We start from the raw sequence: 14,612 nt of genomic DNA on the forward strand, positions 1-14,612 counted from the left end.
CTCTCATCAATGTTTCTAACCCTCTATCTCTCTCCCTTCCTCTCTGTAAAAAATAAATAAAATATATTTTTTAAAAAAAAGAAAAGTAAGTATAGAAATAATGTATTTGTATATTATATGTTGCCATTAAGATAACATAAGAATTATGCAGAGATAAATACTTTGATCTAGCATATTAGGAAATGTAGACAAGTTTTAAAAAATGATCATAAATAAAGGTTACCCAAACCTAGACCAATTAAAAATATTATTGATGATAATTTTGCCTTGTCTTCTAACCAGTATTATTGTCTAAAGAACCCTATGCTGATTTTGAGGAGCTTGAAGGACATGTGTAATTGAGGAATACCTTTAGCACATTGCTTATAGAGGTATTTTCCTCTTAGTGCTTCTTTGAGTGTATAATTGTAACAGGAAGAAAAAGATCTGTCATTGGAAAAATCTCATGGGAATGAATGACAGGCAATGTATGAATGAGACACTCATATATGAGTAAGAAGGCCTGTGTAATTGGCTTTTCTTGTATATAATCTTATGAGAACCAAAGAAAAGGATTAACAGAAAAGCCATTAAAAGATGGGAAAGAAGAGTATTAGTCAAGATTAGTCAACCACCTGCCTTAATTCCATGACAACCATGTTTAGGAGGCTAGTCTTCTGAATTGGTTACCATAGAAACAAACCTTTAGAATGCCCTCAAATCAATCTACAGAATTATTGCCCATATTGAGTATAAACAACACGGAGAGATTATAAATATCAAAATCTATTTTAAAATTTTTTTTAGAATTCAAATGATCCATCAAGCCCCTTGGAGATTGCTAATTTAGACAACCATAAATTTTATTTTGGCAAAAAGTGTAAAATCCTAACCATTATATTTAGGTGATGGGTTTCTAAATTCAATTATTCAAATGTGTCATTTCAATAGTTCCCATTTCATTTCAAATAACAGTTAATCAGTCTTCTGAACCTAGTTTTTTAAAAAATTATTATGTATGCATCACCCTCACTGCTCTGCCTTTAGGAGCCATTGATGGCTCCAGTCAACTGTACAGATAATTTAAAGGGGAATTGCTGATTGTTCATCTTGTGACTATCAAAGAACAGGCCAGGGGATTCTATGATGACCTTTGGGAATTTCCACCTATGTTTTTTTTCCTAGTTTACCTGTATGGAAATGGTCCACCTTATGCTATGTACACTGTGTTGTTGTTTTTTATGTAGCTTTATTGATTTCAGAGAGGAAGAGAGAGATAGAAACATCAATAATAAGAGAGAATCATTGATTGGCTGCCTCCTACACATCCCACACTGGGGATGGAGCCCAGAACTTGGGCATGTGCCCTGACCGAGAATTGAATCATGACCCCCTGGTTCATAGGTTGACACTCAACCATTGAGCTATGCCAGCCAGGCCTGAGGATCATTTTAATAGATGAAACCTTATCTAGAATTGACAAAGTTGAGCCTCTTATATCTGCAATTTTAATACCACTGCTAACTTGAGATAATATATGACTTTAAACAGAAGTTACTATTAGTTATTCTCCAATTCTTTTTTTTAAATAATATGATCCTTTTTTAAAGAATAGTTTATTGATTGTTAGAGAGAGCGGAAGGGAGAGGGAGAGAGAAACATCTGTGTGAGAGGGAGACATAGATCAGCTGCCTTCTGCACGTCCCCTACCAGGGATCAAGCCAGCAACCTCCTGGTGCAACAGTAGACATCCAACCAACTGAGCCACACTGGCCCAGGCTATTTTTTAATTCTGGAAAGAAGGAAACAAAAGTCTGTCTAAATTGCTCTAGGAATTAAATAAAGATGGACTTTCTATGAGTGACTAAATAATGATTCCACCTATTGATAGGATGTATGAAATTTCTGACTCCAGAGAAAGCCTAGAACTATTATGCTGTGGGGATTTGGTAATTAAAAGGTGATTCCATTGCAAGAGCCTTTTAGGTTCTTCCCTCTTTTTCCACAAGTAAAGTGCTGTCTCTTATTTTAAAGCAAATCCCCTGTATTTGTACTACTCTTCATGGTTATTCTACACAAGTATAATTACCCATTTAATTAAACTTAGCTAGAAATTTAAGAACCACTTTTTAAAAATCTAGAATGTCTCCAACAGAATACCAGCAGGTGTGAGCACAATAGAAAGATGTGGCTGAATGTCATAATGTTCCCAGTTTCTAACCAGAGGTTAAAAAAAAAAGAAAGAAAGAACTAGACTTAGAGTTATATTAACATAAAATGCAGTCCACCAGTGACTGCAACAAATGAATGAGAAAATGCTGTAAGAAATTGGGATTAGCCGAACCGGTTTGGCTCAGTGGATAGAGCGTCAGCCTGCGGACTCAGGGGTCCCAGGTTCGATTCCGGTCAAGGGCATGTACCTTGGTTGCGGGCACATCCCCACTGGGGGGTGTGCAGGAGGCAGCTGATCGATCTCTCTCATCGATGTTTCTGGCTCTCTATCCCTCTCCCTTCTTCTCTGTAAAAAATCAATAAAATATATTTTTTTAAAAAAAAGAAATTGGAATTAAGCCCCAGTGGGCCCCCCGACCCTTTCTTCATTCTTTAGATTAATGAAAACTGTCCCTCACTACCTCACTTTACATTGATTGTTTTTCCTGCAACTGTTTACCAAAGAGGACATTATCTTGAGCTGCTGCAGTGTGGGATTTTACCAGTAAGTTAATGACGTGACTTGTAAATGCCCAGAAATTCCCAAGTGGGATATACGTCAGCTGTTACTAGAAACCAAGGGACAGCATTTGCCTTACTCCAGATTTTTTTTTTTTTTTTTTTTTTACGAAAGCCTCAGTAAACATCTCAGGTCATTTGTCTTTAGGTCATAAAATAAAACAGACATTCGTCTAGCGCACAGGTCCTCGGGTTGGCTCTGAAGATCATTGGCTGCCCTGTCCTCACTGAAGTCACGGCATCCCAGAGGCTTCCCTAGCAGCCCAGGGACACAAAGAGCCTGCAAACACAGGAGCCCACAGACAGAGGGCCCGGGACCTCCAGGAACCTCCAAGTGCTTCTCCCCTGTCCCTCAGCCATCACCTACGGACTGTGTCAAAGCCAGCCACTTGGTCCCTTTGATAAACCTCAAGCTGAAGCAGTGGAAAAGATTACTGTTGGTTTTACCTAGAGAACCACTAGGAAATTCAACCTAAATTATAACTTCACGCTAAATTGAAAGACAAAATTTCAGAGGGGAAATCATGTACTAGATAGAGCATTTCAATAACTGACTTCAGTAGAATACTTTAGGTGTGTGCAGTATATGATTTCTACATGGCATATAGTACACTATGTATACACACAAATATGCACATGCATACACGTATATGCATCTCTATATTTTAAAGATAACAGTTTTACTTTTTCCAAAATCTCTTGACTGTATATTCTTCTAAAGAAGTGGGTGATAGGTAATCCTGAAAAAAAAATAACACAGAAGAATAATTTGTGGGAAGTCAAGGCTCTTTTCTCCCATCTAGTAGGGTTATTAATACAATGATACTTCACTTTTTAAATAAAAAGGTAGGAAAATGTATTTTTTTCCATAACATTGCACCAAGTTCTCTTTTCTCTTTTTGTAGTTTCTATACAACTCTGAGAAATCACCCATGCACTCAATGCAGTGAGGAGAGAGCAGCTGATATCCAAGTAGCAGAACAGAGGTAAGCAATATCCTGTATCATGAATACAATGAGAAATACAAATTCATTTCCACAAAGAAAGTTTCAAATAGCTTGTCTCCCATCTCATCCAGAAATCATTTCCTTGTTATTTTTACAGCACCCCAGCACTTCATTTAATTACATATGGTAATTTATAGCACTAATTTACTCAGGCATTAGTCATCATAACACACAATGACACACAATAAAATCCCAAACCAAAGCAACAGTGATAGCCCTACCGGTTTGGGTCAGTGGCTAGAGCATCAGCCTGTGGACCAAAAGGCCCCGGGTTTGATTCCAGTCAAGGGCATGTGCCTTGGTTGCAGGCTCCTCCCTGGCCCGGGCCCTGGTCAGGGCATGTGCAGGAGACAACCAATCAATGTGTTTCTCTCACATCAATGTTTCTCTCTGTCTTTCCCGCTCTCTTCCACTCTCTCTAAAAGATCAATGGAAAAATCAATCTTTTAATTTTAATTAAGATTAAAATTAGCCCTAGCTGGTATGGCAAAGTGGATAGAGCATCGACCTGCAAACTGAAGGGTCCCAGGTTTGATTCCAGTCAGGGGCACATGCCCAGTTGCGGGCTCAGTCCCCAATGGGGGGCATGCAGGAGGCAGCCTATCAATGATTCTCTCTCATCATTGATGTTTCTATCTCTCTCTCCCTCTCTCTTCCTCTATGAAATCAATAAAAAAAAATATTTTTAAAAAATGATTAAAATTAATCCTCGGGTGAGGATTAACAAAAACAAAAACAACAACCCACAAAACAACAGTGATAACTACCACCATTAAACAAAAAAAAACACCCACCCACATCACTTTCTCCAGTATCCAACGTTCAATATGAACTATTGCTTTCAATGCTCAAGGTTTAATGCCTTTCCTCACCTATAAAATAGGTAAAATCTACCAGCTTTTTTTATGGACTTCAGATCCATGAGAGTTAAAGTCAGTGATACATTTGAGATCACTTTGTAAATGGTAAGACTTTTTTTATTGATTTTTTTTAGAGAGATAGGAAGGGAGAGAGTGAGACATTGATCAATGAGAAACATCAATGGGCTGCCTCCTGCATGCCCCCTACTGGGGATTGAGCCCACAACTCAAGCATATGCCCTGATGGGGAATCAAACCAGTGACCTCTTGGTGCATAGGATGTCACCCAACCAACTGAGCCACACGGGCCAGGGCTAAAGACTATTCTTAATAAATGGGGATTTGGACACTTTTTAAAGTATTGAGGATAAAAGCCAATTGAAGAGAACATAATAAAATTATCAAACTTTTGACCCAGGATAGACCTTATTCAATAGCAGCTACTGTGGGTCTGCCTTATTTTCTGATGGGGCAGAAATGGGAAAATTTTGATTGATTAACAAATCATGACATAATGTTACTGTAGTATAATACACTAGTTATAGACTATTACTTTAAAAACCAGAAAGGATAATTGGTTAGCCTTAAAAAGTACGCACAGACTAAATACAACTTTCTACCTCATCTACAATATTTTGACACATTTTATTAGGAAGAAACAAACATAAATAATTTGTTCTATTTATCATGATAAGTCAGTAGCAATCAGGAACCAAGCCTTATACTATAGCTTAAGTTCTGGGCAGAATGTTCAATGTATACACACTTATAAGCCATTAACTTGTCCATCACTTCAGCATTGCACATCTCCTCAGTAAAGCAGTAACTGTTAACAAGTAAAGTTCAACAACCATCTTCCTGTTGCTTCAAGCAGAGACTCAAAGGCAGATAACACTTCCATTATAACATGAAAATAGTAAGCTTTGGGTTATTGCAAAAGATTTGCAAATGTCAGTATCTAACTTAGTGAAAATGGGGGGAAGCAGAAACAGAGGGTGCTGATTTGTGCTATACTTGCTCTTCTGTTGGGCAAGGTCCCCATTGTAATATTTTAAAGTTACAAATAAGACTTCATAGGTGAAAGTAGAAAATGGTCCAGAATTCTCCTTATTCAAAGATAAAAACATTTTTTCTTCCCAGTAATTCACCAGAAAGAAATGGGTACTCAGAAACCCTAAGGGGTTCTTTAAATAACATTCAGAAAAAAAATATATAAAAAATTTAAAAAAACAAAGCAAGAACAGAATAAAACAATGTTAAAAAATAAGACTTTCTTTAAAGACGGTTGCCCGCTCTTTAAAGATGGCTGCTATATAAAAGGGGCAGATGTATCTCTATAACTCATCATGTTTATATGTAAATTCTCTGGCAGATATAAATCCATCCTTGTCTTCATCTTCTTTATCAAAAATATCCTCCACCAAAACATCATGATGACTTTCATTCACTACCGCACCGTGCTTTTCAAACTCCTTCTTCAAATACACTTTAACCTACAAAATAATGGTCTCGTTAATACTTCTTACTTGTAAGATACCTGCATGGAGTCAATCAATATCACAGACTGGACTGGTAGCTCATTTAATGATATACAACAACTGCTTTATGGCAACTATTTCTCAGGATAGCTATGTTTCTTATACAGTAACTCCGAAATGGGAATTGTCTTGGCAAAATGGATCTTTCAAAAACTTAAGTCAAGACAAAATAGACAACCTTATTTATACATTGGGGAGAGAGAGAAAAAAGCAAAAGAATAAATGGTGTTTTAAAAGTCTCAATATATCTCTTTCCAAAACAACGATTTCCTATGAAAAAACCCATTTTCAAAGCATAGGCACTTTAAGAAGTTTTATAAATAACATTTTACCCAAATTAAAAATAAATTTTCTTTAAAAACATATTTCTAAAAAAGTGAGCTGAAAGAAAGGAAGAAAGAGAGAGTAGGAGGAGGGAATGGTCACCTCATCTTTGGAGAGTTTCCAGTCGTCATTAAGATCCATTTCTTGGAATGATTCATGGGATCTTGGTCCATTTCGAATCTCCAGGAGGTCGATGTTAAATATCAGTGTGCTCTCTGGGGGTATTTTACCTAAATGAGGAGTGGGGGGGTTCAGTGATATTTAAAAGATCCCAAATTTTGATGATAGAAAATTTATGGTACTGGACAAAATATTCTTTTAATTGAATTAAATGAAGAGCCCTCCTAAGATTATCACATATTAATTTCCATTATAATCATATTTGACTCAAACAAATAGAATAAAGAAGAAATAATCCAAATTAATAGATCAAAAGCAGTCTGATTTTGGTTTTGCAATTAGAAATTGTTTTTACGTACACACACATGCACACACACACATGCCTAATGGCCTGGGGCAGTGGTCGGCAAACTGCGGCTCTTTGGCCCCTTGAGTGTGGCTCTTCCACAAAATACCGACTTCTGTGCATGGGCCACGAAGTTTCAATCACACTGTACGTGCATGCCCGCACATGATATTTTGTGGAAGAGCCACACTCAAGAGGCCAAAGAGCCACATGTGGCTCGAGAGCCGCAGTTTGCCGACCACTGGCCTGGGGTATTAAAATTTCAAATGTAATTAAGGTATTACATATTATAAGTCAAAAATGACTTAAAGTGCTTTCTATATTTCAGAGTTAATTATAGCACAAGTGATTTACTAACTTGAGTCAGAAAGTCCTGACCTAGAAATATATATCACACTGCCATTTCTGCCACTGGAGGCGGTTTATAATCGGGTGAGCTCTGGCATCATACTATCTAGGTTTGCAGCTTACTTCTGCCTCTCTCTAAGCCTCAGTTTCCCCATCTGTAAAACACAAATGACGAAATGCCCACCTCCAGAGTCTGTTGGGAAGATGAAGGAAGGTAAGTCCATGCAAAATACTTAACATTTTGCTTGATAAATGGTAAACTCTCAATATATTTTACTAAGATGTAATCCTCTTACAGGCTTTAAAAACAATTCAAGCCTGGCCAGTGTGGCTCAGTGGTTGGGTGTTGACCCATGAACCAAGAGATCACAGGTTCAATTCACGGTCAGGGCACATGGCTGGGTTGGGGGCTCACTCTCCCCAATCGATAGTGAGGGGCATGTAGGAGGCAGCATTCTCTCTCGTCAATGTTTCTCTCTATCCCTTTCCCTCCCTCTTTCTCTCTAAAATAAAAATTTAAAAGAACAATTCAGAAAGGATTAGCAATTTCAGAAAGTTAGGACATTGCACATATATGGAAGAGATTTCAGGAAAGGGGATAAATTAAAACACATTGCTGACAAGGGAGATGAAAAGCTTTAAAAGTGAGAAGAGCATTGTTAAAGTCCCAGGGACCTTAAAAAAAATTTTTTTTTGGGAAGTAGAGACAATTTGTTCAACTGTTTCCTAATAACTATATTTAACATACAGGTCTTGGTAAACACTACAAATACTTCTTAGTCTCCCCATCCCACATATTTCCACGAAAGGGCATTTATAAGTGCTGAAGGAACGAAACTCATGCTGCATGCTGAAGCCTTACCTTGCAGATCTAGACAGAGAAGGGGCATGCACTAGGTCGTCGGGAAAACCGGAAGGCCGCATGCAAACGAGGTGCTACAAGACTACAGAACTAGCGTTAGTACATATTCACAGAGTTAGTTTCATGGAGCTCGTCAGAAGGAAATGACTCCTATTTAGATCTCTACTTGTTATAAAGTGAAAGTGAGTTAAATGCAGGGTGGTGAAAGAGTAATGGACTAATGCTATATGTATAAATATTAAAGATGAGAAGATAAAGATACAGGAAGGTGAAAGAATACATTTGAACATCAGAGAAACATTTTCTAGATACTTGATTTTCTCAAGAGGATTATTAAAACAAGGAATTAATTTGTTAGTACATCCCATTCTATGCATAAGATTTATACAGCAAGTTCAAGTCCCATTTTAGAATATACAATGCTTCACGTATGACCCCTACGTTCTTCCCAGGAAACTGGAACTAGGGTTCCCACTTTGTAAATGGTTTAGACCTAAGGTTATTGCGAAGTCTATATTCCTATTACCTCAGAGTGGGTCTTCATTTTATTCTAATGATTACTTTTTTTTTTTTTCTTCATTATGTAGGTAGTATGTGCCCATTGCAGAGGATTTGGAAGCGGTAGAACCAGAAATACAAATAATTCTCAGCCCCACTGTTAACATTCTTTTTATTTCTTTGTGATTCACATTGTATGTGTATAAAATTTTTTCTAATACTATCATAGTATAACATATTCTATAGCTTTATTTTCTACTTTCATATGTAATGAAATCATACACATTTTGGATATATTTTTTTAAGCTTTGAAATGCCATTTTTAAGTAACTGGGCCATATTTTATTTCACTAAACCCTTCCCATTATACATTTAAGTTCGTTCCAATATTTTTTGCCATTAGAAAAACACAGGAATGGACATTGCTGTTCACAAATCTTTCTTCTGATTCCTGTTTATTCCCTTAGGTTAGATTGCAATAAAGGGATTATCGGCTACGTGCACATCCTATGCTTGAAACATCTTCTGGCCTCCTGTAAGCAGCCTTTAGAAAGCCGCACAGGTTCCCACTCAAACCACAGGTGTAGGTGCCTGCCCTGGGCCAGCGAGCACACTTGCTTCTGTTCTACTAAACTCATTTCATGTCACTTCATTAGTTTTCTAAGTCAAATCATTAAAAAATGTATAAGTTTTGTTGTGGGAAACTTCAGTTGAGTATCACATACTGCCCACATCTAGTATTGCATGTAATGCCTTAAAAACCTATCTTTTAAAGGTCCAACTCACCAACCCACGTATGTTGAGTGATCTGTCCTTTTGCATTGTTAAAATAAATTGGCGAGTTTCAGTTGGGGAGGATGAAAAAGTTCTGGAGACGGACAGCGGTGATATTTGCACCACAACGTGAATGTACTTAATGCCACTGAATGGCATTAAAATGGTGAAATGGTAAATGTTATGTTATGAATTCTGTACCACACACACATACACAAAAGAAGCCATCCGATTGTGAACAATGTGAATAATGGAGTTGAAGCTTCCAGAACCTTTTTTCATTGTTAGCTCAGTTGACCATTAGATATTATGGCTTTAATTGGCCATTTCAAATAATAATCAAGACATAATTATATTTCCCAAAGAGATACAGATTTTGTTTACTTCTAGAGGGGAAAAAAACATAGTATTTACACCAACTTCTGTCTCCTAATTTAGAAAGAACTCTATGCTATAGAAAAATGTAGAATTGTTATTACCTTTTCCTTCTTTCCCATAGCCCAGGGCAGGAGGAATGACGAGCTTTCTCTTCTCTCCCACACACATTCCCTTCAAGCCCTGGTCCCAACCTTTGAGAGCCTCCAGGATGCCCAGGGTAAACCAAATGGGCTGACCATTGTTATGTTTGTGGCTACAATAGAAAGAAAACCCGTTAGAACATTTTAGTAACTTTGTTATTGCTGTAGTACATTTTCCCCACCCATAGTGATTAAATTTGGAAATTAATGAAAACAGCCACACACACACACACACACACACACACTTGTCAACTTTATAATATAATTCAATTCACTGCCCAAATTTCTTTTTTTTTTTTGCCCAAATTTCTTGATGCAAATTTCACACTGTTGACTTAGCTAGAGAAGTACAGATGGCATAATAATAAAAACAATAAACAATTATTATTTTTAAAATGTGTTACTGTTTTATTTGTTTTTTTGAGAGAGAGAGAAAGAGAGACAGCGAAATTTGTTGTTCCACTTATTTATGAATTCATTGGTTGCTTGTTGTATGTGCCCTGACCGGGGATCTAACCCTCAGCCTCGGTGTATCAGGAAGATGCTCTAACCAACTGAGCTACCTGGCCAGGGCTTAAAAATATCAACCATTATTTTAGCACTTACCACATACCAGGCATTACCCTAAATACTCTTCTTCTTTTAATTCTAACAGTGATCATACGGGGTAAGGACCCTTTTCCCCTGTGGTACAGATGAGGAAACTGCGGTTAAGAGTGCCAGTATCTGACTTAACTACAAAGTTCAAGGTCTTAACCACAAAGTGATGCTGTCCCAGGTGCAGAAGAGGGAGAACAATAGTTAAAAGTGGGTGGTTTGGGGAGGAGGAGAAGGGCTAGGGAGAATTTATGGGTCCATACCCACACAGACACTGAGGGTCAGGAGCATCGCATCTTCTCACCTGCCTACAAACTTTCCTTATGTACAGCCTGCTGACGGCCCTGATAGCTGGAAAAGGCTGCTCTTCCACCTCCCCCACCCTTTATCCCGGCTCAGACCCTGGCCCACCTCTCTCCGCAGGGGTCTACTGTGGGGTGTGCAGGGAAGCCTGGAGGAATGGCCCCCCAAGGACGGAGGAAGAAGAGAATGGTCAAGATATCCTGGCTGATGAGCTACAGGAAGGCCAGCCCAAGAAAACCAAGCTGTGGAGCTACTGGAGGGATTGAAGGCTGAGAAGTGTCTGAGTCCCAGTTAGCTCCCTTTTGGCACAATAAGGAAAGTGTTCTTCTATGCAAGTGTATCTTGTAGGTGAGAAGGGAAGTCACCCTACTAGGTTTCAAGGGTACCATGATCATTAAGTCTAGATAAAGGCTATTCCTTCCTCTTTTCCTCCATTTCTCCCACGATCAAAGGAACTTTTGTTCCAATTGTAGAAAATCTGGTAAGGGTAGAGAAAAAAAGGAAAAAAGAATCTACCACCCAGCAGACTGCAGTTTAGGTACACTTCTTGTCACGGCAAAGGGATTTCAGCTTCTGTTTATTTACCACATAGGCTATGGTTCTAGAAATGGCAAACATGCCTTATAAACGGGTCCATTTATGGCACTTCATCATTCTCAGGGCAGGCAGTTCCTGGCCATTTTCACGGAGGCTGCACGACCACAGGGCCCTCAGCAGTTACCAGACGTTAGTAGCAAACCGCTGAAAAGTGGCCCATGACTATCACCGTAGTCCACCTAGGTTTTTGGTTCTGAGACATGGAAGACTCTAGGTCCAATTTTTGTAATCATAAAAATTATTTTATAATAATAAGTGGTCCTTCTTTATCTTGACAACATGTTTCCAACAAGACCTGCAAAGATCTCCTTACATAAACACATTTCAGTGTTTTAAAAATATGGTAAAACTTGGTACAGGCTAGCTTTCCTGCCCAGGGGCTGGGGTAGGTGGGCGGGTTCTCACTGGCTTTACCTGCGGGGTCGAATGACTTACGTGGAGTGAAATAAAGAGCCATCCTTTTCTAAGTAGCCTTCGTAGTGGACCAACATCAAGTCGCCCCCCTTGGTCTTGCGATGGCAGATGAACGGCTTCTGGAGCACTTCGACCTTCACTTCTGGCTCGGGGATCAGCGCCCCACTCAGGGAAGTGACCAACAGCGCCAGGACCGAGTTCCACAAGAAGAGCCTCATGTCGCTGGAGCAGAAGTTCCTACAAACACAGAGGGAGGACCCCGGACCTCATAGAGTTAAGGATGTAGCTGATGGCTCAAGGGCGACGGCCTCGGGCAAGTTCATGACTCTCCCTTCCCAGCAGACGTGGCACGTCTACTACCCGCAACTTTCCCACGCACTGCGACCTCGCCTCTAAAGGGTTAAACCCAAACCCCGAGCCGGAGTGGCTCTGACTACGTGCTCGTCGGAGAATGACGGCCTCCCATTGGCTGGCAGTGCTGTCCTTCAGATGCCTCTCAGCCAATGACGTTGCAAGAGGGTAATTTACAGCCCTCCGGAGCGGGTGTCGCCCGGCGGCCACCCACCTGGAGTGGTCCTAGAGCCCGGCAGATGGAGGAATTTCCCCACTTGGAATTTTGGAAGAGAGGTGGGGCGCGGAGCTAACCCGGAAATTCCCCCGGCAGATGTGCACGTGTCAAGTACCCCGACGGAGGGAGGTGGGAAGATTCCTGGGGCCTTGTGAAAACTGTACAAGTTTCCGGAAATACTCATTTACTCTCGCTGTAGGTGAGAAGCCCCCCACAATTTCACAATCCAAGACTCGCGCTATTGCTTACTATTTACTAGTAACTGACCCAGCGGTTCTCAACCTGTGGGTCGCGACCCCTTTGGCGGTCAAACGACCCTTTCACAGGGGTCGCCTAAGACCATCCTGCATATCAGATATTTACATTACGATCCATAACAGTAGCAACATTACAGTTATGAAGTAGCCACGAAAATAATTTTATGGTTGGGTCACAACCTGAGGAACTGTATTTAAAGGGCCAGAAGGTTGAGAACCAGTGGTAGAAGACTTACACCGCCCTGTAGGGTTCCCGTGGGTGATCTTCACTACACTGCCAGTAGGCAGGGTCTTTTATCCCATATAAAACGCGTATAGTTAAGCTAGGAGAGATTACGAGTCCTGTTTAAGGTTATTCACCCCCAAAGCAGTTGAGCTCCGCCTTCAAACCAGGTCTGATGCATTCTACAACGCCGCATAGCCTTATGGCTACTAATAATGTATTACTTAGATGTTCTTACTGCAGAGGATCAATAACAGCTGCTATTGAGGATAAGCGCGGCACACTTCCGCTTAGAGAAGAAACGGTAATCACGGTTACGGGTTACATAGGTTCATCTCAGTTTAAAATGTTTTAGTTTTACATTTTCCCTCTAATTTCAAAAGCAGTACATGTTCATTATACTCGATTCGGAAGAAACTGTAAAGCACTAAAGTAGGGTTTTCACTTAGAATACAGAAGCTGGATTCCATTTGAATTTGATAAAAAACGAATTGTTCTGTATTTTTATTTGCTAAATACGGCAAGTAAACCTTATGCTAAAGAGGGGGGAAAATGAACCCTGGCTGGTTTGGCTCATTGGCTAGAGCATCAGCCTGCGGACTGAAGGGTCCCGAGTTCAATTCTGATCAAGGGCACATGCCTGAGTTTCGGGCTCTATCCCTGGAGGGGCCATGCCAGGAGGCAGCTGATCGATGACTCTCTCATCATTGATGTTTCTGTCTCTCTCTCCCACTCTGAAATCAATAAAAATATATTTTAAAAAAAGAAAAGGGGGAGGAGAGATAGCCTATAATGTCACAAATAACCTTATCATTTTGGTGCATGCTTCTGTGACATGTGCCTAAAATAACTTGGATCCCATTGTACACTTTGTTTCGTAATTTGCTCTTTCCACTCATCTATAGTTAACATTCTCCCTGCTCAGATAACCTTAGCCCGGAACATTCTCACACTTTCATAGGCCTCGGAACCCCATGCAGATTGCGATTTGGGAGGTCGGGGCTGGAGGCGAGATTCTGCAATTCTGACGAGCTCCCAGGTGGTTCCAGTGCTGCTGCCCACGGGCCCCATTTCTAGTGGCCAGGCCTTAGCATTTCGACATTGCGTTCACACTGGCCACGCAGCATTCTGTCGCGAACCTCCCATCATCTCCGTAAGCCCTATTGTTGGGTCCCTCGAGTGTGTAGGACCAATCGACAGCCTTGACATTGACAGGGGACCAGAACCCAGGGGCCGCCTCAGGGGCCACGTGAACCCCCAAACATCGCGAGGTGGGACCCGACCTATCTATGGCACCATTCACAGTGAGCGCGTCGCACACCTGTCCAAGCGGCTTCCCCTCCTCTTTTGCACCCAGCACTTCCTCCCCCGCCCGCCTCCCGGGACTCCATTTCCCAGCGGGCCTCATTGGCTCCGGCAGCCCCGCCCCTGTCGTCACCGCCAAAACCCGGAGTGGATTTTCGCTCCCTGCGCGCCAGCGGTGCACTGAGCATGCGCGACAGGACCCGGGGCCCGGCTGGTCGGGGACTCGGGGAGCGTGCGGTGCCCGCGCCGCCGGCGACCCCCTGCCTCTCTTGCGGCACTTTGAAGGCCCTGCCGCCCCTCCGGCCCACCCCGGTCCCTGCCCCCGAGCGGAGGCGTGCCAGCCCCTGCCCTGCCCTCACGTGCCGAGGCCGCTGCAGTGACCCCGCCCCCGGGCGGCGATGTGACCGGCCGGGCGTCCCAGCAGCGGGCCGGGCGCCGGGAGTG

At 41.2% G+C, this 14,612-nt stretch overlaps 1 protein-coding gene across 1 annotated transcript; it reads right to left on the bottom strand.

The window, feature by feature from the left end:
• Positions 1-3,350: 3,350 nt before the first annotated feature.
• Positions 3,351-12,190, bottom strand: FKBP14 (FKBP prolyl isomerase 14). The gene is made up of 4 exons (XM_070424502.1): positions 11,837-12,190; positions 9,866-10,017; positions 6,541-6,668; positions 3,351-6,069 (listed from the first exon to the last, which is right to left on the bottom strand). Exons 1-4 carry the CDS (start codon positions 12,031-12,033, stop codon positions 5,911-5,913), a joined length of 636 nt encoding a protein of 211 aa, XP_070280603.1. The 5' UTR covers positions 12,034-12,190; the 3' UTR covers positions 3,351-5,910.
• Positions 12,191-14,612: the final 2,422 nt, after the last annotated feature.

Source organism: Myotis yumanensis, unplaced genomic scaffold (assembly GCF_028538775.1).
Source record: "Myotis yumanensis isolate MYYU_CA2020_CCGP unplaced genomic scaffold, mMyoYum1.0.hap1 SCAF_9, whole genome shotgun sequence".
Taxonomy (NCBI): Eukaryota; Metazoa; Chordata; class Mammalia; order Chiroptera; family Vespertilionidae; genus Myotis; species Myotis yumanensis.